This window comes from Anolis carolinensis, chromosome 6 (assembly GCF_035594765.1).
Source record: "Anolis carolinensis isolate JA03-04 chromosome 6, rAnoCar3.1.pri, whole genome shotgun sequence".
Lineage (NCBI taxonomy): Eukaryota > Metazoa > Chordata > Lepidosauria > Squamata > Dactyloidae > Anolis > Anolis carolinensis.
The window spans coordinates 35,826,968-35,850,972 of NC_085846.1; the positions used below are offsets into that span (position 1 = coordinate 35,826,968).

The 24,005-nt window shown below is 40.0% G+C and overlaps 1 protein-coding gene across 5 annotated transcripts in view; it reads right to left on the bottom strand.

The window, feature by feature from the left end:
• acly (ATP citrate lyase) overlaps positions 1–19,301 on the bottom strand; it is a 72,422-nt gene extending 53,121 nt beyond the window's left edge. For 3 of the 5 annotated variants that reach the window (XM_062983948.1, XM_003222429.4, XM_062983947.1), the window contains exon 1: positions 19,147–19,301. In XM_062983948.1, the coding sequence (XP_062840018.1) occupies positions 19,147–19,269 (123 nt within the window). In that variant the 5' untranslated portion in view covers positions 19,270–19,301. Of the gene's footprint in view, positions 1–19,142 lie in introns of all 5 variants that reach the window. The other 2 variants (XM_062983946.1, XM_062983949.1) reach the window with 2 other exon arrangements.
• Between the last annotated feature and the right edge of the window lie 4,704 nt (positions 19,302–24,005).

Below are 24,005 nucleotides of genomic sequence, written 5' to 3' on the forward strand. Positions count from 1 at the left end.
TTCTTCCTGAAAGAAATACCTATCCACAATGAAGAATAGGCCAGATCTAAGAGCAGGTGAATCCCATGAAGACGGAATGGAAAATCTTAACAATTAGTGGTTAGAGGACACACGCTTCAATTCTATACACCAGTGGTGTATATTAATATTATTATTTATTGTATTGTTCACTGTGTTGTGATATGTTGTTCTATTATATGCTGTTTATATTGTATTGTTCTGGGCGTGGCCCCATGTAAGCCGCCCCGAGTCCCCGTTGGGGAGATGGTGGCAGGGTATAAATAAAGTTTTATTATTATTATTATTAGTGATTCCCAACCCGTGGACAGCGAGAATGAAAATCCGATCTGCAAACCTCCTTCCTCTTTATTATTACACTAGCTGTGCCCGGCCACGCGTTGCTGTGGCTGATTGGAATCCTTTGTTGGCCAGGTGGAATAGCAGTCAATAGCCTTGCAGTCTCAAAGCCTGGCCGTTTTATGGAGTAGCTGGAGCTGTTTGTTGTATGAACGTAGAGGCATGGATGAGGGGTTCTGCTGCCAAGTTTAGTGTTTCTGGGATGTGTAGTTTTGTTGTTTTCTCCTAGGCCGAAATGTCACTACCCTTTTATATATATAGATATGGTTTTCTATGGGTGAGCAGATGGGAGACTACTGGATGGCACATGTTCCGCATCAGAAACTAGAGCTGATGTGGTCTATCCAATGCAGTTTTCTGAATTTGCACCCCAAATAACCAAACCAAATCTAAAGTTGACCAAAAACTGATTCGTAACCCTTTTGGTACTAATGTTGGAGAGTGGACCCTAGTCAGAAATTTTTTTGGGAACCATTGCTATACACAATTATTCTGCAGAAGTACTATCGAATTACACAAGACTCCCAGAACAGTGTGTAGGATTGCAACCTTCTTAAGCTTAATTTTTGCCAGTTCATCTACAGCAGAGTTTTAAAAATTATTCATCTAAAAAAGAAAGCCTCATAAAGACTATGATTTCAATCAACTAAGTGGGAGGCAGCTCTATCGCAATATATCCAACTATGTATTGCAACTACTCTCTCTTTACAGACAGACAGAAAACTTCTGCTGGACATTCCCAGTTTGGTTAATATTTTAATGATATTAGAATATTCCATCAATTACATCAATGAGAGGTACAAAGACCCACTAAATATTCCTGCCAGTTTAATCTTGGAAGCTAAGCAGGGTCAGGTCTGGTTAGTACTTGGATGAGAGACAAATAGCAGGTGCTTTAGGTATATTTCAAATGAAGAAATGGGCAAAACCACCTCTGAGTATTTCTTGCCTAAGAAAACCCGAAGAAAGTCATGAGATCACCATAAGTTGATAGGTGCCACATACATACACGCACTGAAATATGTGTCCGTTTTTCTCCTACCAAACCATCAAATACACAAACACACAAACATACACACAAAAGTATGACAATGGGCTAAAAATGAAACTGTAAGTGACATAATTTTGTTTCTGGGTTTGGAAGCGTTCCCACCAAAACTTCAGGTGGGGTGAAAAATCCTGCGCCCATAATATCATATTTCAGTCTGTGTTGCTCACTTTGTAGCTTGACAGCAGCTGTGCTTATCTGACAGTCTCTAAATTGGCAGCATCAAAATGAACACATTTACAGATGCAAACAGCTTTTTCGCACAAACTTCCCATCAGTTCTAGTCGCAATAAAACACTGACAAAGAAGTTCAATAACTCAGGATCCATTCATTAAGAGTTACATTCCTGGAAGACTAACAAATGCAACTGGTAAATGCAGGAATGAGTTGGTCTTCATGAAAATATTGGAAATAATGGACCACCCTCAAAATCAGATTCAAAATCCCTAACTCTGAATATGATGGGCATCTATTTCTATTTCAGGAATAGTCATGATAAACGAGCAGAAGCCTCATCTTTTCTAAATGCCACAAGAGACCTAGCTTTTAAGATCTCTGAATGAAGGTCACATCAATCTTCTATATGCTGTCTGTTGTGTTCTGCTCAAATTTGATAGAACAGACAGGGGAGCATGACAGGGGAGCATGACAAGGGAAAGACAATCTAAACAAGCTCAGAGGAACTAAAGAGCTTGACAAGGATTTTGCAGGGAAGAAGAAGACAAAAAAGCCTCTATTTTCTGTATTCATTTGGAACCATGAACAAACTGGCAACATTGCATGAAAATTATACAATTACAATTGAAAAGTTCTGATGGATGAAAAAGACATGGGAGAAATATCTAACAAGACCAATATAAGGGCAGTATAAAGAGAAAGAGACAAAAGGGAAAATTTATGAATTGAAATACAGCCAAATTAAATATTGCTCCATAATCCTAAGTATTCATACTCAAGAGAGAGGCCCTTGCACTTCAGTGGGGCATACTTCTCAATAAACATGCTTTTATATTTGCTCTATTTATTAAAATATATTTTATGAATAATTGGTTACAGAAGCATCTTTTTATGAAGGACGTTGCTGTATTCTTTAACTTCACTGTTGTTCTTAAAATGGCTTTATGTATATTTTGATTAATGATGTTTTAAAATGAAATCTGGTTTAATTTTTACATAAATGAGTTGATTTAAGTTAATTAACATCTGCATACATTTCTATAGCTATTTTGAAGAAAGCATACCATACTGTCAATAACACATGCAGTTTAAATCATGCAAGCTTCCTTATCTCTCATGGGAAGAAATGCCTTTCCCAAGATGATGTGCGCTGCATGCAGTTTTTTTTTTTAATACTTACAGTTAAAAAGCATAGAGGGGTATGATTTGATCCCTGGACAGGAGATCACTTGAATAACAGGATGAAAGTATGTGAACATTTATCTCTGTATAAGCATATGCACATACATTGTATGGATCATTTTCTCATTTCAGAGATTGGAAGCTCAAACACGGTCAGCAGATTTCTACCCTTACAAACAAGGGCTTGCAGTCAGCAGACAAGCCAGGATCAGTGGATTTGACAATTATACGTTAGCATGATCTCTGCAACGTCTAAACATACATAAACCTGTCACTGCTGCCTCCAGAATTAATTTAAAAATGGAAACACAAAGGATAGAACCCAGCCCTTGGTTTAGACTGGCTGATTTGGAGATGCTTTGGATCTGAGTTCTGATCTTTTTGGCATCAAGAAAAGCCACACTAACGTTATTTGCATCTCTTTCCCAAAGCCGGGAAACAGCAGCTCATTATCAACCTGTATAACTTGCATCATTCCTTATTTTTACATAATGTGTGATCCGTTCTGTGAAGAGCAATAAAATATTCCATAGGACACTGAACCCAATTTGGCACAACTTGTGAAGCATTCAAATACAGATCAGTTACTAGGCCTGCTGGCTGCCAGGAAATTTCTTCCTGAAGAAACAGCAGGATTACAGTAAGTTAACAAAGCAGATGCATTCCTGGATAGGGTGCAGAAATTTGCCTTTCACTCTGTGGCAGTGGCACTAGATACAGGTATGTGCCACTAAATAAATTAAGAAGATCAGGCATAACTTCTTTAATTGAAAATTTGCTGAAATATCATAGAAAGAATAGAGACAGGTTCCTAGACCACAACAAAGAAAAGTACTTCTACATGCTTAAGTCTTTTTTACTCATTCGTTCTGTCGGTTCTGACTCTTCGTGACCTCATGGACCAGCCCACGCTGGGTCCATATAATATTATGCATATGTAAACTGAAACAATCGGGTCAATCCACTTTTCTTGTGATTTCTACTTTGCTAGCCGCAGTTATAAATCTATGCTTTTGCTGATGTGGGAATGCTATTCTGCATGTCCCTATTCTTAGCCTTTTGCTGTTGATGCTTATGCAATAAGGACTTTTGAAGAAAGCTGCTGTTTATCTTTTCTGTTGTAGACAAGTTACACGCAGCGACAGCACACATAGAGCTGAACCCTACTCATTTCTGTTTGAAGCTTTACTGCACAGTCGGTACGTCTGTGTTTCAGCAGTCCTCCATCATCCCTCTCCATCCCAATACTTCTAAAAATACTTTCAGCCAGAGAGAGGAAGAAAAGGGGACATGCAAAGACTTTGTACAGAGGAGCTTCTTTAAAAGAGGCTTTGTTAATTCATGTATGTCTGTATCAGATAGAGGCACAGTGAACAAGCTGCACTGGACTGCAGAAGTCATATATAGTCCGGCGTAAAAAGGTATGTCACTGGGATGCCAAATACTGATGGGAGAGATAGCACTGAGGAGGAGGTGGTTTAAATCTTTCGCTATGCATCATCATTATACAAATATGAATACTGCCCCTGCTTTTAAAAAAAGTCAACTTTGACCTGTATGTACTGTATTTAGAAATCCTATTCCTTTGGTCTCTGAAGTTTAAATTTATTTATTAATTACATCTCTATTCCAATGAACTCAGGGAAGTATATAATATACAACCTCATCTTCTGCACATAACTCTGAAAGGGAAGTCAAACTATGTGATGGTAGGAGACCTAGCCAAGGCCACCCAATAACCTTCATGGTTTGTTTATTTATTGTGTCAGAAGCGAACCGAGAGTACAATTGTGATGTATTTAAAAACACAACAAAGTTAAAACTTGGCATTATACTAAATGTCCTTTGACCAGTAGCTGGCCACTTGGATTGCTTCTGGTGTTGCTATAAGAAGGTCTTCCATGGTGCATTTGGCAGGGTTCAGACTGCATTGTAACAGGCGGTCTGTGGTGTGCTCTTCTCCACACTCACATGTCATGGCCTCCAACTTTGTGGCCTCATTTTTGAAGATTGGCTCTGCATCTCGTAGTGCCAGAGCACAGTCGATTCAGCGCCTTCCAAGTCACCCAGTCTTCTATGTGCTCAGGAGGGAATCTCTCATTTGCTATCAGCCATTGCTTGAGGTTCCAGGTTTTAGCTACCAGTTTTGGACTCTCACTTGCTGAGGTGTTCCTGCAAGTATCTCTGTATCGTAGAAAACTATTTCTAGATTTAAGGTGTTGGCGTGCTGGCTGATATCCGAACAGGGCATGGGCTGGAGATGTCATTGCCTTGGTCCTTTCATTGTTGGCTGCTACTCCCCGGTGGGTGCCAGGTGGTTCAACACCAGCTAAACAGTATAATTTCTCCAGCAGTGTAGGATGTAGGCATTCTGTGATAATGTGGCATGTCTCATTAAGATCCACATTCACTGTTTTAATGTTGTGAGGTGTAGTCCACACAAGGTATGCGTATTCAGTAGCAGAGTAGCAAACTGCAAGGGCAGATGTCTTCTGGTTGTAATCCCCAAGTTGTTCCACTCAGCTTTCGTATGATATTATTTCTAGCACCTACTTTTTACTTGGTAGTCAAGCAATGCTTCTTGTAAGTCAGAGCACGGTCCAGGGTAAATCAAGTATTTTGGTGTGCTGCAATGCTCCAGTGAGATTCCTTCCCAGGTAATTCTCAGAGCTCAAGATGCTTGTCCGTTCTTAAGGTGAAAAGCACACACCTGTATTTTAGATAGATAAAATCAGCTGGTTTTTCCTGTAATATGCAGTAAGAGCACCTAAAGCTTTGGAGAGCTTCTGTTCAACCATTTCAAAGCTCCCTGCTTGGGCTGTGATGGCACGATCATCAGCAAAGATGAAACTCTGTCCCTTCTGGGAGTGGCTGATCATTTGCATAAATGTTAAACATTGATAGAGCAAGCATGCTCCCCTGAGGCAGGCCGTTCTTCTGTTTTCATAATCTACTTCTCTGGCCCGGGAATTCAACAAAAAAAAAGCTCCTGTTTTGTAGCAGATTTCCTATGAAGCAGGTGAGGTGGAAGCAATATTATAAGTTTTTCTCAGGAGAAGGTGAGTTGATGAGTTCATGGATGAGTTGGGAATAGAACCCAGGCCTTTCAAGTTTCATTTCAATATTCTAACCACTAGTCTGCATTTTTCTATTTGCTATGTGTGCTAAATCACTGGCATAGCACTTTAAAAAAAAAAGAAATGCATATGAAGTGCTTTTGCAAATGTCTTCCTGAAAAAATATCACTTTCTGTGTGCTGAGTAAATAAATATTTCTTCCTATGCCTCCCTCCCCTCTCTCCATTCTGGGATAAACTCCCTTTTGGTGTTCATCAGAAAAGATGACAGATTGTGAGTCAACAAAACAAACACAAAATCTTCTCAAGGTTCTGATTGAATAAAGCAAATGCAGACCTTGCCAATGAAACATTTTTCACAAGAAAAAAAAAGATGTTCTGCTTAGATGCTTTGGAAGCAAGTCCATGAATGATGGATATTCTGGACTTACAAAAAGATACGGACATACTTTTAATGAGCACAATGAGAAAGATAGGCTTGAGGAACTGTCACTGAATTTTTGTTTCTTTTGCTATAAATTAGTAAGGTTTGTCATTCCTCAGCAGCCTCCCCTTGGTGTTCATCAAAAACATTTCTTTTTCAAAATGCAAAGCACATGCAGAAAAACCCACATGGACTGTAAATATTCAAAGCCTCTCTTGAGTGGCCGTCAAATGTTCAAGAAAGGCATATCCTTGTTCCGCTTTCCGCATCTCAGGCAGACCAGCTGCCATTCACAATGGGGTTTCAGATCCAGAGAAAGAAATGAAAGGTGTAACAGCTGGCAAGGTGCCTTATGCAAACAAACAAGAGGCCAGTACATTCAAGCCAAGGCAACGTCAGAAGAGCCCCGTTCCCTCCGTCACATTTGCTCCTCTACAAATATCAGGAGCAGGATTCTGGCTTGCAAATAGGTTGCAAAAAGGTTTGCACATCAAATATTGCCCAAGACTGATGCAAAACACACTCTTTCCATTAACGTTAACTCATGGAACGCAATACTTTCCTAAACCCTAGATCAATGAATAAGGTGAGTTTTACATTTGTTTCAGGTATTGCATATAAAGACAAGTTATGAGAGCCAGTAGGCTGTATTCAGGCATGTAGCCGGGGGGGGGCTTAAGGGGCTTCAGCCCCCCGCCCCCGAAATTCGCAGGGTGGCCCCCGAGAAGGCCTTACATTTATTATTTAAACTGTTATGTTTATTCATACCATGATCTGATCACCGTGCTCAATATATCCCATATGCATGGGGGTATTGGGATAACTATACAAAAGGTTTGCTATGGTAGATCCTTTCTCACTCAGACTCAGGACCCTCCCCCCCGAATCAAATTCCTGGCTACAGGCGTGGCTGTAGTGGTTTAACCAAGGCTTCAGGAGATCAAGGTTCAAATCCCCACTCAGCCATGAAAGCCCACTGGCTGACCTTGGGCAAGTCACACTTTTGCAGCCTAAAATTATGGCAATAGCAAATTTCAGTGAATAAATCTTACAGACTGAAGGAATCAGTGGCACCTTGAAGGAACTAACAGTGGCACCTTGAAGGAACTAATATTGCTGACAGATAACAGGTTTCTTTAAAAAAAAACCACTGGGTTGTGACAAGTGAATTAATGCCTTTAGGAGTGGAGGTAAATAAGTCTCAACCCATTTAGGTCTCTTTGCTTTTAAGTTGTATATTTCTAGATCAGAGGTCTAGACAGGCAAAAAATTTGACAAATTTAAGGTCACAGAACCATAGTCTTGGAAGAGACCACAAGGGCCATTCAGGAATACACAAGCAAAGGACAGACAGACAGCCATCCGGCCGCTGATTAAAAACCTTAAGACTCCATCATACTTTGAGGCAGCATATTCCACAGCTCCTGCCATCAGGAATTTTTTCTGAATTCTTAGGTGAAATCTCTTTTCCTATAATTTGAATTCATTTATCTGTGTCCTAGTCTCTAGAGCAGCAAAAAACAACCTTGCTCCATTTTCAATAGGATATTGCTTTCAAACATTTGAACATGGCTATCATGTTTAAATATGACAAAATCAGTGTTGGGGGAGATGCTCTATAACAAAGTAGGGAAGACCTCTGCTTGTGGGTGTATTCTTCAATTACATCCAGACGTTTGTGGTAAGAAAATATAATTTATAGCAAAGACAGCCTACCTCTGCTGAGCCACAACATTACTTGATTTCTATTTCTAATCAGTAACTTTGTTTCTGCTCTAGATTTGTAATTAGCAAGGAGGAGGTTCCACACATTTATAAAACAGATGAAATCGGAGTCTTTCAGTACCTTACGAATGAATACATTGCTACTGCACAAACTATGACAGCTTCAATGGTATTATTACAGCATGAGTGTGGTTGTTGCAAGGATCTAACCAGATTACTGTTTGGGAAATCATTACAAAATGTCTGAGCAGCCTGATACTCATTCAACCCACACAGCATAGTATTGCCTATCAACAAGTATCAAGGATGGATCTTCACTGCCCTGCTGCCAATCTTCATTTTGATTAAGGATGCTGAAGACAAAACCGGAGGCTTCCTGTGCACAAAAGACACTCATCTCTAAAGCTCTCAGCTATACAAGGAGATGCCTGGAAACTTTCCAAAATGAAATTTGGAAACAATCCTGTTCTTCTCTTAAGTACAATTCCCCAAATCGGGGAGCTTAAATCCCCAAAGTAATGTGTCCAAGCTCTGCTTCAAAGTAGCCTGGCTGGCGCAACAATAAACCATATTCTGTAACAAATTAGTAAGAAGATTTAAAAATAAAGATCAAGCTTTAACTACAGTGGGGGGGGGGGAGTATTTTGTCAGATATCAATTGTACAAGTTCTCCTACTTGAAAAGATGAGAGGCCTGTAATTGACATCATAGGTAGACCTCAACTATGAAAGACAACATGAGAAAACACATCCAGAAAATCACATTGTCTGATTTTTCACAAATTTATTTGCAAATTATGGTGGAAAACAAGTATTTGGTCCATAACAAAAGTTCATCTCAATACTTTGTTATATATCCTTTATTGGCAATGACAGAGGTCAAACGTTTTCTGTAAGTCCTCACAAGGTTGGCACACACTGTTTCTGGTATGTTGGCCCATTCCTCCATGCAGATCTCCTCAAGAGCAGTGATGTTTTGAGGCTGCCGCTGGGCAACACAACTCCCTCCAAAGGTTTTCTATAGGGTTGAGATCTGGAGACTGGCTAGGCCACTCCAGGACCTTGAAATGTTTCTTACTGAGGAAGCCACTCCTTCGTTGCCCTGGCAGTGTGCTTGAGATCATTGTCGTGCTGAAAGTGCCCTTGCTGATGGAAGGAGGTTTGCACTCAAAATTTCACGATACACGGCCCCATTCATTCTTTCATGTATACGGATCAGTCGCCCTGGTCCCTTTGCAGAGAAACAGCCCTAAAGCATGATGTTGCCACCCCCATGGTTCACAGTAGGTATGGTGTTCTTTGGATGCAACTCAGCATTCTTTCTCCTCCAAACACGACGAGTTGTGTTTCTGCCAAACAGTTCTACTTTGGTTTTAACTGACCATATGACATTCTCCCAATAATCTTCTGGATCATCAAAATGCTCTCTAGAAAACTTCAGTCGGCCCCGGACATGTACTGGCTTAAGCAGGGGGACACGTCTGGCACTGCAGGATCTAAGTCCCTGGCAACGTAGTGTTACTGATGGTAGCCTTTGTTACGTTGGTCCCAGCTCTCTGCAGGTCATTCACTAGGTTCCCCCGTGTGGTTCTAGGATTTTTGCTCACCGTTCTTGTGATCATTTTGACCCCACGGGGTAAGATCTTGCATGGAGACATAGCTCGAGGGAGATTATCAGTGGTCTTGTATCTCTTCCATTTTCTAATTATTGTTCCTACAGTTGATTTCTTCACACCAGGCTGCTTGCCTATTGCAGATTCAGTTTTCCCAGTCTGGTGCAGAGATACAATTTTGTTTCTGGTGTCCTTCGACAGCTTTTTAGTCTTCACCATAATGGAGTTTGGAGTGTGACTGCTTGAGGTTGTGGACAGGTGTCTTTTATATTGATAACAAGTTCAAATAGGTGCCATTACTACAGGTAATGAGGGGAGGTCAGAGGAGCCTCTTGAAGTAGTTACAGGTCTGTGAGATCCAGAAATCTTGCTGGTTTGTAGATGACCAAATACTTATTTTCCATCATAATTTGCAAATAAATTTGTGAAAAACCAGACAATGTGATTTTCTGGATGTGTTTTCTCATGTTATCTCTCATAGTTGAGGTCTATCTATGATGTCAATTACAGGCCTCCCCCATCTTTTCAAGTAGGAGAACTTGTACAATTGGTATCTGAATAAATAACATCCACCCACAGAAAAAGTCACTGCTCACAAGACGTATTGTGACAAGTTATGTTGAAAACTTAAAAGAGAAAGTATGTTTACACTACTTGTCACAGTCCTTTGACAACTGGATGTAAACCAGAGTTTGATTCCTCGGTTAGCCACGGAAAACCACTGAGTGACCATGGGTGAGTCACCTACGTTCAGCCCCCCCCCCCCCAAATCCTATGATATTACCTTAGGGCCTCTGTAAGTTGGAAATGACTTGAAAGTGCACACAACAACACAGAGGAAGGTAAAGGTTTTCCCCTGACATTAAGTCTAGTCGTGTCAAACTCTGGGGGTTGATTCTCATCTCCATTTCTAAGCTGATGAGCCGGCATTGTCCACCTCTAAGGTCATGTGGCCAGCATAACTGTATGGAGCACTGTTACAGAGGAAAGAATTTGTAAAACAACCTCTGAGTATACCTTGCCTAAAAATAATAATCATATGAACTTCATAGGGTCACCATAAGTCAACAAGTGACTTGAAAGCATTGGGGGATGGGGTAGAATAAAGAGAACATGAAGAAATCACAGACCAGGTTGTTTAAAACTCAGCTTTCAGCACTCCTTTTAATCACAGTTGAGTTTTCCTCCAGAATTCTGCTTTTCATACCAGATGCCACATCATGCAGAACAAAGCAAAACACTGAGCCAAGAGAGTGCAATAAAGATAATGATCAGTTTACTAAAGCGAGATGGAGAAGGGCTAGACCATAAGAAAAACTGGAGATTTTTAAAGAAAATATTTCCGGCATCATTATCCAATTTTTCACACAGTGCAGTTCAGCTAGTTTATAAACCATAAAACAAATACTGTATCAAACAAAGATGAACAAATGACAAGCATACAGGAACCTTCAGGCTGCACTCTAAGACTGATCTACAGTAGAGTCTCACTTATCCAACATAAACAGGCCAGCAGAATGTTGGATAGGCGAATATGTTGGATAATAAGGAGGTATTAAGGAAAAGCCTATTAAACATCAAATTAGGTTATGATTTTACCAATTAAGCACCAAAACGTCATGTTATACAACAAATTTGACAGAAAAAGTAGTTCAATATGCAGTAATGCTATGTAGTAATTACTGTATTTACAAATTTAGAACCAAAATATCACGATGTATTGAAAACATTGACTACAAAAATGCGTTGGATAATCCAGAACGTTAGATAAGTGAGACTCTACTGTATTTGAAAACAACCCCAATTGAAGTCAATGATCTCACATTTTTTAGTAAGAATATATATATGCTACAAAGGAGGATAGGATACCTATTTTCATTCCAATTCACACTCTCTTGTCTCCCAATACTGTGAACAGTGTATGGGAGAAATATGCAATTCTGCTCAAGGTCAAAGAAAGCATCATACTTGGATGTTAAGAAGCTGTTGTGTTGTTCATAAGGAGCACTACACTCCTTTAAAATAGATGCTTTCCCATTACACTCCACTTTTATGGGTACGAGAATAAGAGGCTTTCAGGCACACAGTTCATACAGTGCCACAGAACCTAAAAATTACATCTACATAATTCAAAGAGACAGAAACAAAGGACGGTTTACTGTCCTCCTCTCCTCTGTTATGTAGCTCTTTGACCTTCCTTTTCCTTCTGGATGACAGAGGAAATGCACAGAAAAGACAGTAACATCAAAAGTGGAAAAGTACCACAGCTCACACAGTAATACATGAAGTATCCAAGGTTTTAAAAGTAATTTTAAAAGTAAATTATATAAATGTTTGAGATGGATGGCAAACTGAATGAAACTCAATTGTTTCCTTGGGCTAAGCCATACTCTTGAGTCACAGAGGTGTAAGAAGCATTCTTCCATCCAGCAAAGAGTCATTCATTGGCAGATGTAAAGCAGATAGATAGGTCCTGACAAGACATATATACAGCCCACCTTGATTCCTTAAAGCCTACACATGCTTAAACTTGGCTGGGTCTGTAATCTGTTTTGAAATGCAGGTCATGCAATCAACCTTTGATTAGGATGAAGGCAAAAGGTGGTGGGAAGGAGCAGCAAATCAGAATTTTAAAGGAGCAGAACGTCACTCTACAACAATGGTTCTCAACCTGGGGTCCCCAGATGTTTTTGGCCTACAGCTCCCAAATACCCCAGCCAATTTACCAGCTATTAGGATTTCTGGGAGTTAAAGACCAAAAACATCTGGGGACCTCAGAGTGAGAACCACTGCTCTACATTATGGGTTATAATTGTGTAACCTGAGCTACATAAGGTCCCAAGGAAACCTATGTGGTCACTGGATGGTATGGAGCCCCCTACCCTGAGGTCAATTAATGTAAAGCCCCAAAAAATTATGTCAAACAATTATTCTATTTATTGTGATTTAATATTTATTTGGAACGTCATTTCCAGTTCTGAGAAAATGAAGGTGTTGTGGCTTGAAGAGGGTCAAGAGGCCCAAAATGACCCTCTGTGTATGTCCACCTATCAAGGCTTCTTACACTTTTTCATCTGTAAGCCTTGTTGGAAATTACATCCTCTTCAAGCCTCCTCTAGTAATTTGTTATATTATTCTGGTTGCTCACTGTTTTGTATGTACATTCTGGTAGCAGCTTCTTTTGTTCTATGTTTCCTGAGAGGTTGTGGAATGCAGACCACATGATAAGATCTGAGACTGCTCCAATCTCAGATTCTTCTTAGACTTGGGGACTGCTCAGACCTATACTTGCCTGCTGTTTTAAGAAAGATGTCCTGTTTCATCTGCACAGAGAAACTATCTCAAACATATCTGAAACTGGACTAATAAGCTATGCACAGGCCCTTCCAGACAGGCACTATATCCCAGGATCTGACCCCAGGTTTTCTGCTTTAAATTGGATTATACGAGTCTGCACTGCCAGATAATCTGGGATAAACAGAAAACCTGGAATCAGATCCTGGGATATAGTGCCTGTCTGGAAGGGCCCTACCCGTGTTATGCTGAACACATGAAGTTGTGAGTAAACCAAATATGTTATTTTATCAAAATCTACTTCATTTGTGTCTCTTGAGTGCATGATATAAAACTAGATGTTTTTTTGGAGAGTAGATATATTTTTGGGCAACTGAAAAATACTTCTGAAACTCTGCTATTTTGTGCACTGGCATATTCTGTTTTCCCAACAGATCAGAGACAGTAGGTTTAGACTAACAACTGAAGACATTGCCTTGCATATTACATTTGGTTGTATACCATATGAGATGATTTTACTCAAATGGGTTTGGTTCTTCTCCGAAACATCAATTTTTTTTCAAAAGGTTATGATCTCCAAATGGTTGTGAATGCCATTTTCCAAAAACCCCTTTCCACCTGATAAAGTAGGTATAAAAACCAAAGATTTACTGATAATAAAACACCCATTTGGGGTCAGGATCCACAGATTAAGAACTGGTGCTCTATATGTTTATTTTAAAACGAGAAAGAGACAGCAAAATCAACTATAGAGTATCTTTTGCATAATGAAATGTCTAATATTTGATCAGAAACTCATCAGAACAGTGAACTACAGTCTGTCTTGCTCTAATTCCAGTTAATAAAGGGAAGCAGAAGTCGTACCATTTCCTGAGTCTAGATGGAATGGGGTGGTTATCCAAAAGGGAGAAAAAGGTGGTTTAGAGTCCTCTATGTGTTTTTTTAAAAAAAAACTCCACAAGGCGAAACACACGACTGAGTTTCCGGATTTCCACACTGCAATAGCAACTCGTACAACATCTACGGCCATGTAACTGGATTATTTTAATGCATCAGACCGTGATGAAAAGTTGCACGCTTGCAGTATAAACAAGGCTGAAACCCCACACTGACACAAAAGAAAGACGGGATTGATTTTTGCAGAATAGCTGATGTTGAATGGGATATATTGACCTCATGGTATCTTACGACTCCATTATATAACTGCTTAGTTATAAGGGAAGATGTAACAAAAAAAAAGATTAAAGGTCTCCCTTTTTTTCTACATCCACAAAACAATTCTTAGGAACTTCTACATTACTATGTACTCCACTCTTCTTAACTGTATTTAAGTGAAATAGTGGCTGGTTCTTTAAGGAGTCACTGATACGTTCCAAAAAGAGCACCTGGTAGATAGTCAATCTTGGAAACAAACCAAGTCAACTGGTAGATCTATCTGCTCTCTTTCCTATCAGTTTTTTCAGGTTACACAGAAATACATTGTGAGGATTTCTAAAGAAATACTTGTGTTGGCATCTTGCAGCATAAAAAACAGGAAGGACGGGGGAGGCCTAAAAAATGTACCAGCACCTTTAAGACTAACTAGTTTTCATTGTACACAAACTCTTTCATAGATATAAATCCCTTTATTTGGATGTTCGCGACTGTATCTTGAGACAGTGGGTTTACAGCCACAAAAACTCATGCAAAAATAAAAACGAATTAGGGTGCATCTGCACTACAAAAATAATGCAGTTTAACACTTCTATAGCTCTGTGCTATAGAATCACAGGAGTTTTTGTTTTAAAGGTTTTATAACTCTCTGATAAGAGCCTCACCAAACCGGAACTTCCATGATTTCTTAGTAATGAGCAATGGCAGTTAAAGTAGTGTCAACTGCATTCTTTCTACAGTTAGATGCATTCTAAGTCTTAAAGGTGCTACCACAATTCTTTTTTTTCTCCCTCTGCACCCATAGTCAAATACAAATTACTACTCCACTGTGTATCTACAAATACACCTTCATTGAGGGATCTTATGCTTTCTGATCTGTTGCTTTAGCTACTGTTATGGTTATTGTTATTATATATTTATTTGTATCCCACTTTTATCTCTGTGATTGAGACAAGTTAAAAAGCAAAACAATTTAAAATTTCCAGCATATAAATATTGAAACAGAACAAAACATACAAATTGGCTAAAATCACTTGAAACACTAAGAAACAGCTGAAATACTTAAAATACTACCGTGTTTCCCCGAAAATAAGACAGTGTCTTATATTAATTTTTGCTCCCAAAGATGTGCTAGGTCTTATTTTCAGGGCATGTCTTATTTTTCCATGAAGAAGAATTTACATTTATTGTTGAACAAAAAAAAATATGAACATTTATTCTATACTGTACAGTAGTTGTCATCACAAACCAACATAACCAAACCAGACAAACTGTGACTCCTGTCAATAATTTCTTGTTACTACCATTATTTCCATATACAACTGATATGTACATTTACCAATCCTGCATGCTATGGTGTTTTGTTTGGCAGGCGCCAGGGATGCTTCCAAACAAAAACTTTGCTAGGTCTTACTTTCGGGGGAGGCCTTATATTTAGCAATTCAGTAAAACCCCTACTAGGTCTTATTTTTTGGGATGTCTTATTTTCAGGGAAACAGGGTATACAGCGCCCTCCTGGCTTGCTCTCACGTCTCAGAACAGAGTGGCCAAGCAGAATAATAATAATGGAATGAATTTATAAATCTAAGTGGTTCGCAGTAAATCGGCAAACATTTCTGACTTCCGTGACTAGCCCAGCCATAAGATATCAGCTGTTTCCAACAGCTGATCTGAAGGCAGTAAATTGTTAGTTATCTGATTTATTATGATTCTATTTTTACTGGAGGAATGCAACAGAGGCACTTGTGGGATTTTCGATTTCAGGTGATAAGGTGACCTGTCTATGGTTGAATATTGCACATATTGACTTAAGGCAGTGGTTCTCAACTTGTGGGTCCCCAGATGTTTTGGCCTTCAACTCCCAGAAATCCTAACAGTTGGAAAACTCGCTGGAATTTCTGGGAGTTGTAGGCCAAAACACCTGGGAACACACAGATTGAGAACCACTGACTTGGAGGAAAGGAGCACGACCTTCTGCTCTGCTTCATGAAGCAACATGTCTAGAGCAATCTTCAAACAGTAGCAACTCAACTTCCCTCATTCAGTTTGTTGGAAAAGGAAAAACCAGCAAGGAATGTGATGAAGGACTTGAGAGTTTAGTTTTGGTACAGCTTACAAATTCTTGGTCTGAACATAAATCTTCTAAACACTCTGACCTTCAAGTCTTAACATGCACCTGCTCACTTAAGCCACTATTTTATTCCTAGCTCCCTTTGGTGTACTTGGTTTAGAACAACAACAACAACAACAAGTTAACCGCCTCTTCTTACAGCTCAAGGACGGGTACAACAGGAATAAAACAGAATGGTAAAACACAACACTATTAAAATATATATAACACAAAACCACATCAATAAATAATACAATCATAAGAGAAGATCCCACAAACCAAAAATTTGCCCATTTCTACATCCCAAATATATGAAAAACAGCAGAAGTAAAAGTCTCTATATAAAGATAGGAAAGCCAAGGTAGGAGATGACTCCATAATACTCCGACTACATTTTGGATGTGATCATAAAGTTTAGAAGCCAATTCCTTTACTCCTTTAGTAACTATTTTGCTGTTTCAGCCTTTAAAAAAAACCCTAATCTTTTCCGACAACAGTCAAATGGATGCTCCATTAAATCTTCACACAGTAATACTCCTAGTCTGTCCTAAGATCACTACTGCTTTCAGCTCTTGCCTCATAGCTGGGACTCCACTATAATTCCAAAGCCGAAGAAGCACTTTCACACCATTGAAAGCTACCTAAAGGTAGAAGCCACTCCCACACTTGTAATACAGCAATTAAGAGTGTGAACTACTACAGGTTGAATATTCTTTAGCCGAAATGCTTGGAACCAGAAATATTTAGGTTGTATTCAGATTTTGGAATACCTATATTTGCATATGTGTACAGTATCTGTCTTATAGATGTGATACAATTCTAATCATTACAGTCATTCATGTTTTATAAAGAGTTGATGCAGAAAATCTTAAAGTAATTTTACTACAATATTTTCAATTTTTTTGTGCATGAAACAGAGTTCTTGTACACTGAACCATCAAAATGCAAAGTTGTCACGGTAGATGCATCTACACTGTAGAGTTAATGCAGTTTGACACCACTTTAACTGCTCTAACTCAATGCTATGGAATCCTAAGAGTTGTAGTTTGACAAGGCCTTTATTCATCACTGTTAAAGAGTGCTAGTGTCTCACCAAACAACAAATCTCAAGATTGCATATCATCAAAGCAGTTACAAGTGGTATCAAACTGCATTAATTCTACAATGTAGATGCACTTGGAGTCAGCCAACAAATTGGAATATTTCATAATTCTGGATAAGGGATGCTCAATCTGTACTTACATCAAACCAAAATGACAATATGATGTTGAATATTTTATTAGGGAAAAAAGTCAAGAGTTGCTGTTCAATTTAGACTTGGCCTGAACGCAGGTTCAAATAGGTTGTGCAGTATGTCAGAGGGGTAGTAATGCAGTTTATTTTAGGTCCCGTCTACACTGCCATATAAAGCAGTTTGAAACTGCATAATACAGTCAGTGTAGACTCATATAATACAGTTGAATGCAGTTAGACTGTATAATATCAATCTACTCTGAGCATACAATGCAGATGGTGCTTTAGGCTCTTTCCACTTCTTCCACCTATCCTTTCCCCTTTCAACATCCTACCAAGGGATTCAGGGAGATAAGACTTCTTGCATTCTCCGCAATCCCTTCTGCGTAATGATCCAGCTTGGGAATCTCTTGTGGGTTGGTGAGAAGAGTGCGGGCGGAGGGAAGAGGGAGATGCCGGCTCTCGCTTGGTAGAACAAAAAGTATTGCTGGTGCCGAGCATACCTAAGGCAAGAGTGGTTATCTATTGACACAACACCCCTCTCGAGTTACACTGCACTTCACACAATTTTACTAAGCCGAGAAATTAAGCCAAGCAACTCCCCAAGAAGCTGATAATTCCCCTAAAAAATCATTGGCAAGTTATATATGGGCCAGGGGGAAGAACTTTAGATCCCAGAATGGTAAAAATGGGATATACATTTTAAAAAGGTAGATAGAATTAATGTAGAATTTAAAAAACTGTAGAATTAATACAGTTTGAGACCACTTTAACTGCCATGGCCCAATGCTATAAAATCATGGGAGATGTAGTTTGGGGAGGCAATATTTGGCAAAGAAGGCTAAAGACATTGTAAAACTACATATTTTGTGATTCATTATGATGCATTTACAAATACTTGGTATCAAGACTGCATTTATATTGTACAATTAATGCACTTTGATGTCACTTTTAACTGCAATGTCTTTGGCCATTGGGTAGCTGTGAGTTTTCTGGGCTGTATGGCCATGTTCCAGAAGCATTCTCTCCTGACGTTTCGCCCACATCTATGGCAGGCATCCTCAGCGATTGTGAGGTCTCTTGGAAACTAGGCAAGTCGGGTTTATATATTGGTGGAAGGTCCAGGGTGGGAGAAAGAACTCTTGTCTGTTGGAAGCAGGTGTGAATGTTGCAATTGACTTTACTATTTACTTACTTACTACTCAGGCGATCCCTTTAGCCTGAGGATGATGGCCCTCCAAGTGTAGTGACAGACCATGCAATTGCCCACCTTGATTAGCATTGAATAGCCTTGCAGCTTCAACGCTTGGCTGCTTCCTGCCTAGGGGAAGCATCTTTGCCAAGTAATACCAGTGCCTTGTCCAGCTACAACTCCCACAATTCCATAGCCTTGAGCCATGGCAGTTAAAAGTGTTGTCGTCTGGCAAATAAGGTTTGTATAACTTGTATAACTGCAGCTCCCACGACTCCAGAGCATTGAGCCCTGACAGTTCAAAGTGGTATGAAACTGCATTAATTCTGCAGTGTAGATGTCCCCCAAAATAAACAATATCTTGGTGAAGAAGGCCCTCATGGAATCCCAAACCAGAATATTATGAAAATGGGAATAATTTCTCCATCACACATCCCTGTTTTGCGTGAGGGTGTACACATGAAAGAAAAAACTCAATTAAAAAATTAAAATTACATGGAAGATTAGATTTAGATAAATAAAGAAATGGAAAGGAGGCGTGGTTCTCCATGTCCCATACTTGCCTTGTTGTGAAGAGCCTTGCCCTGCTTCCTCCGATTCCAGAAGCTGCTGCTTTTGTCCCAGTCTGCTCTTCCTCTCTGCCTTCCTTCTCTCTCCTCTGTTCCTCCTCCTCCGCCTCTTCTCATATGGCTAGATGCGCTCCAGCCTCCCGATTGGTCAGCCTCCCCTTCACGTGCTGCTTGCCTGAGCGCCGCCTGACTTCTCCCATTGGCTCCTCTCTTCTGGGCAGAACACCGCCTTCCTGGGTGGGCTGGGAGGCTGCCCCAAAAGGATTGTGGGAAGTGAAGTTTTTGTTTGCTCAATCTGTAGTCCCTCTTTCCTTTTGCAATGGTTTGCAACAGAAATGGAAGGGGAGCAGGGCCAGAGTCAAGCCTCACCAGGATGGATTCTGCTGCATTTCCCTCCAAAGTAGGAAGGGTTTTACAAGATCTTTAGCCTTCTCTGCCAAATAGTTCTGATATTTATTTCCCCAAAGTACAACTCCCATTATTGTTTAGCATTGAACCATAGCAGTGCAAGTGATGTCAAACTGCATTTGCTTTAGATCAGTGGTTCCCAAGCTTTTTTGACCAGGGACCACTTTGACTAGGGACTACTCTCCAACAGGCTTAGGTAGATTTTCCCCTGACATTAAATCCAGTCGTATCCGACTCTGAGGGTTGGTGTTCATCTCCATTTCTTAGCCAAAGAGCCAGCGTTGTCCATAGACACCTCCAAGGTCATGTGGCCGGCATGACTGCATGGAGCGCCGTTGATCTACTCACATTTGCCTGTTTTCAAACTGCTGGTTGGTAGAAGCCGGAAAAATAGAGGAGCTCACCCCTCTCCTCTCTCCACAAGTTCAGCAGCTCAGTGGTTTAACCTTCTGCACCATCGGGGGCTCCTACCAAAATCAGTTTTGGTCAACTTTAGATTTGGTTTGTTTATTTGGGGTGCTGATTCAGGAAATTGCATTGGATAGACCACATCAGCTCTAGTTTCTGATACAGAACATCTGCCATCCAGTAGTCGCCATCTGCTCACCCATACAAATCCATATTTAATAATATAGAGCTGATGTGGTCTATCGAATGCAATTTCTGAATCAGCACCCAAAATGACCCAGGAACAGGCCTAAAAACAAGACCAAGGTGCCTCCACTTCCAGATGGAATGGCTCTGCTCAGCAAGAGGGGGGAGGCGGAGAAGCAGCAGTCAGGAGGCTTGTTGTCGCACCTTTTGTGGGTAGTCAGCCTCTCCCCTCCTGACATTGCCATTGCCGGAACCCCTGGTGGCGTCGTGGACTAGAGCCTCGTGATTTGAAGGTTGGGTTGCTGACCTGAAAGCTGCCAGGTTTGAATCCCACTCGGGGAGAGTGCAGATGAGTTCCCTCTATCAGCTTCAGCTCCATGAGATAAGCCTCCCACAAGGATGGTAAAAACATCAAAAACATCCGGGCGTCCCCTGGGCAACGTCCTTGCAGATGGTCAGTTCTCTCACTCCAGAAGCGACTTAAGCTGCTCCTGACACGAAAAAAAAATTGCCGTTGCCTCGGCACTATAAAAGGATTTTGTGCAATCCAACAGCACTTGTGGCTCTGAGGTTGGGGAGAAGTTAAAGGACATCTTAAAGTCAGGCATCACATCCACAAGCCTTATATTTAAATTCAAATCCCACTATCCTAACAAAACAGCAAACTGTAGCCTTCTAGATGTTACTGTATCACAACTTCCATCAGCTCTAATCATGATGTCTAATGATGAGGAACACACGAGTTGGAGTCCAGCATCTGAACGCCACAGAAATGACTTGGTGGGCTGGATTCGACCTGCGGGCCTTGAGTTTGACACATGTGTCCTAGACTCTGTGTGCATCATCTTAAGGCAGAGCTTTCCAAATTGTGTGTCATGACACATTAGTGTGTCAGATACGATGTATGGGTGTGTCGCATGAACGTAATGAGAAATGACAGCCATCCTGGAAATGTATATTACTATCTTACAAATTATATATATTTAAAATAATAGAAATGAAAGGTTTTCATGAGATATGTTGTGTTCCCATATATTTCATTATTACAATTTATGTACCGCATATGTCCATGTATCTTATAGGGGTTGGTTTAACCTCCAGTATGCTAGCCATACTGAATTACTGTGTCACGAAATGATGCATACCTCAAAAGTGGGTCTTTTCTCCTCTGTTCCCCCTGTCCTTTTAAAGTTTGGGAAGGTGGGTTTCTTATTTGCACCTTTGTTTCCTCAAGACATTCTTTCACTTTGACTGATACAGGGAGCTTTCTGCAATGGCACTTGTCTTTTAAAAACCGTGTTTCAGAGGAAATAACCTGATCAGACTGTTCTGAAAGTGCATTTCCTTTCCAGAACTTGGATCTGACAGTATGAAGCAAAAGAGAAAGATTGCAAAATAGAAGGAAAGCGGGGAGGGAAGAAAGAAGCAGGTTGTATTGAGTTTCTTCATCTGAGCCTGGAGGAAGGGAGGGAAACAAAAGTAGGATGTTCAGGTTGCAGAGTTGCTCTGTAGTGAAATCACAACTGGGGTGGCCTGATGGTGGTTTGACTCAGCATAAGTTGTTGCTCATGTTGTGGGCATGATCTGGAAAGATGTGCAGGCAGACAATATATACATGTTGGAGGCCTGCAGGGCACATGGCCACAATGCTGTTGACCTGCCAAAAGAAGCCCAGGGAGGATTGGATAATGCTGTGGGAGGAGAGGGTGTTGTTTGGCAAAAAGAAACGGTGTTTCCTCACTATCCCTTTCATTGACGATATTTCTGCCAAAGTGATTACATCAGCTTTGCAAATATACATGCACATATTGCTAAGTGTGTTAGCAATACAGGGGAAAAATTGGAGAGAGAAATGCTTGTGGACAGAAACAAGGACTTTCCCAGCATTTGGAAAAACGTCTTGTTGGACTAAGTTGACTGGACTGCATGGATGGTGCTGAGAGCTATAATTTGGGGGAAAAAAGACACAGCACAAATGCTAGATTTGTTAGTTTTTAATAAGGCAAACAACCTCAAAATATTATAGCTTTTGTTGCAGGTTATTTCCGAATGTGTTCATCATCATAACTTGATCAGGAAAGTCTGATCCCTACCTTTAGTTTTAAAAGGTCCCATATACAAAAAAAATAAAAATAGAATTGTCATTTTTTTTTAATTAGGCTTGTACTTTTCACTTTGATATGAAGGCATAACCAATGGATTTGGAAATAAAGATTTGATTCAACTTATAATAGTGTAGCAGACCTTAACCTGTGGGAGCCACATGATCTTCAAAGTGGAACCATGAAAGCTTGGTACTCCAGTATGAGTGGGGAGAGCTGATCAGAGACTCACAATGGAAAACCTATGGCCTCATCAAATGGGTGTAGTGTGTACTAAAAGACAGACATCTGGGAAGTACTACATTGCTCATATGTCATCTTGGAAATACCACCAAGCCACCCACCTCTTTTAGATTTTCAAAGCTGTCACTCCTCTCCTTATTCACATCTTCCTAGGCATAATTGCAGATGCAGGACCAGAAGCAGAAAGTTGAAATGGCTTTGTATGCCATGTAGTCAATGAATGCCATATATGCCATGAAGCGGGAATCTAGAGCTGGAGTATCCTCAGTACATGGTATCCAGATTCTGCTTGATGATCATCTGATGATCATCAAATAACTTCTATAATTGAGAAGTGTTTTTCTTTAATGTTCATCCAAAACCTGTTGCAATGCAAGTTAAGCCATGCTACACTAAAATCAAGAGAAGTGGGAGCTTAAGAAATTGTTGACTCCTTTTAAAGAATTCTGCATGACCTAAGTATTTGTCTGCACTTATAATCAGAAACAGATGCAAAGCATATACATTCTGAATTAATTATATCATCATAACCTTTTATTTTTAACTTTATGGATGCCTTTTTTCTAGTACTGGGACTCACTGTGGTTTGTTAATCAAAATGAATACAGTATATACAGTAGAGTCTCACTTATCCAAGCTAAACGGGCCGGCAGAAGCTTGGATAAGCGAATATCTTGGATAATAAGGAGGGCTTAAGGAAAAGCCTATTAAACATCAAATTAGGTTATGATTTTACAAATTAAGCACCAAAACATCATGTTATACAACAAATTTGACAGAAAAAGCAGTTCAATACGCAGTAATGTTATGTTGTAATTACTGTATTTATGAATTTAGCACCAAAATATCACGATATATTGAAGACATTGACTACAAAAATGGCTTGGATAATCCAGAGGCTTGGATAAGCGAGGCTTGGATAAGTGAGACTCTACTGTACTAATTATTACAATATAGTTACAATTACAATTTCCCCTTGACATTAAGTCTAGTCGTGTCCGACTCTGCGGGGTGGTGCTTATCTCCATTTAGAAGCCAAAGAGCCGGCATTGTCCATAGACACCTTCTAGGTTACGTGGCCGACATGACTACATGGAGCATTGTTACCTTTCCGCCAGAGTGGTACCTATTTATCTACTCACATTTGCATGTTTTCAAACTGCTAGGTTGGAAGAAGCTGGGGTTATCAATGGAAGCTCACCCCGTCCCATGGATTCGAACCGCTGACCTTCCGATCATCAAATTCAGCAGCTCAGCAATTTAACCCGCTGACCCTGCAGCCCCATAATTATTAAAATATAGAAACACACAAAAGACCAACAGTAAATTTGATTCTATTTTAATTATCACAATATAGAAACAAAAGGCCAACATTAAAATAGAATCAAAATATTAATTATATTAAGGCAATTTAATTAATATGGAACTGAAAGAAGGTCCTCTCTTGAGGATCTCAAAGCCTGGATAATGGGGGAAATACAGTATCTCAGGCTGGATCTATATTGT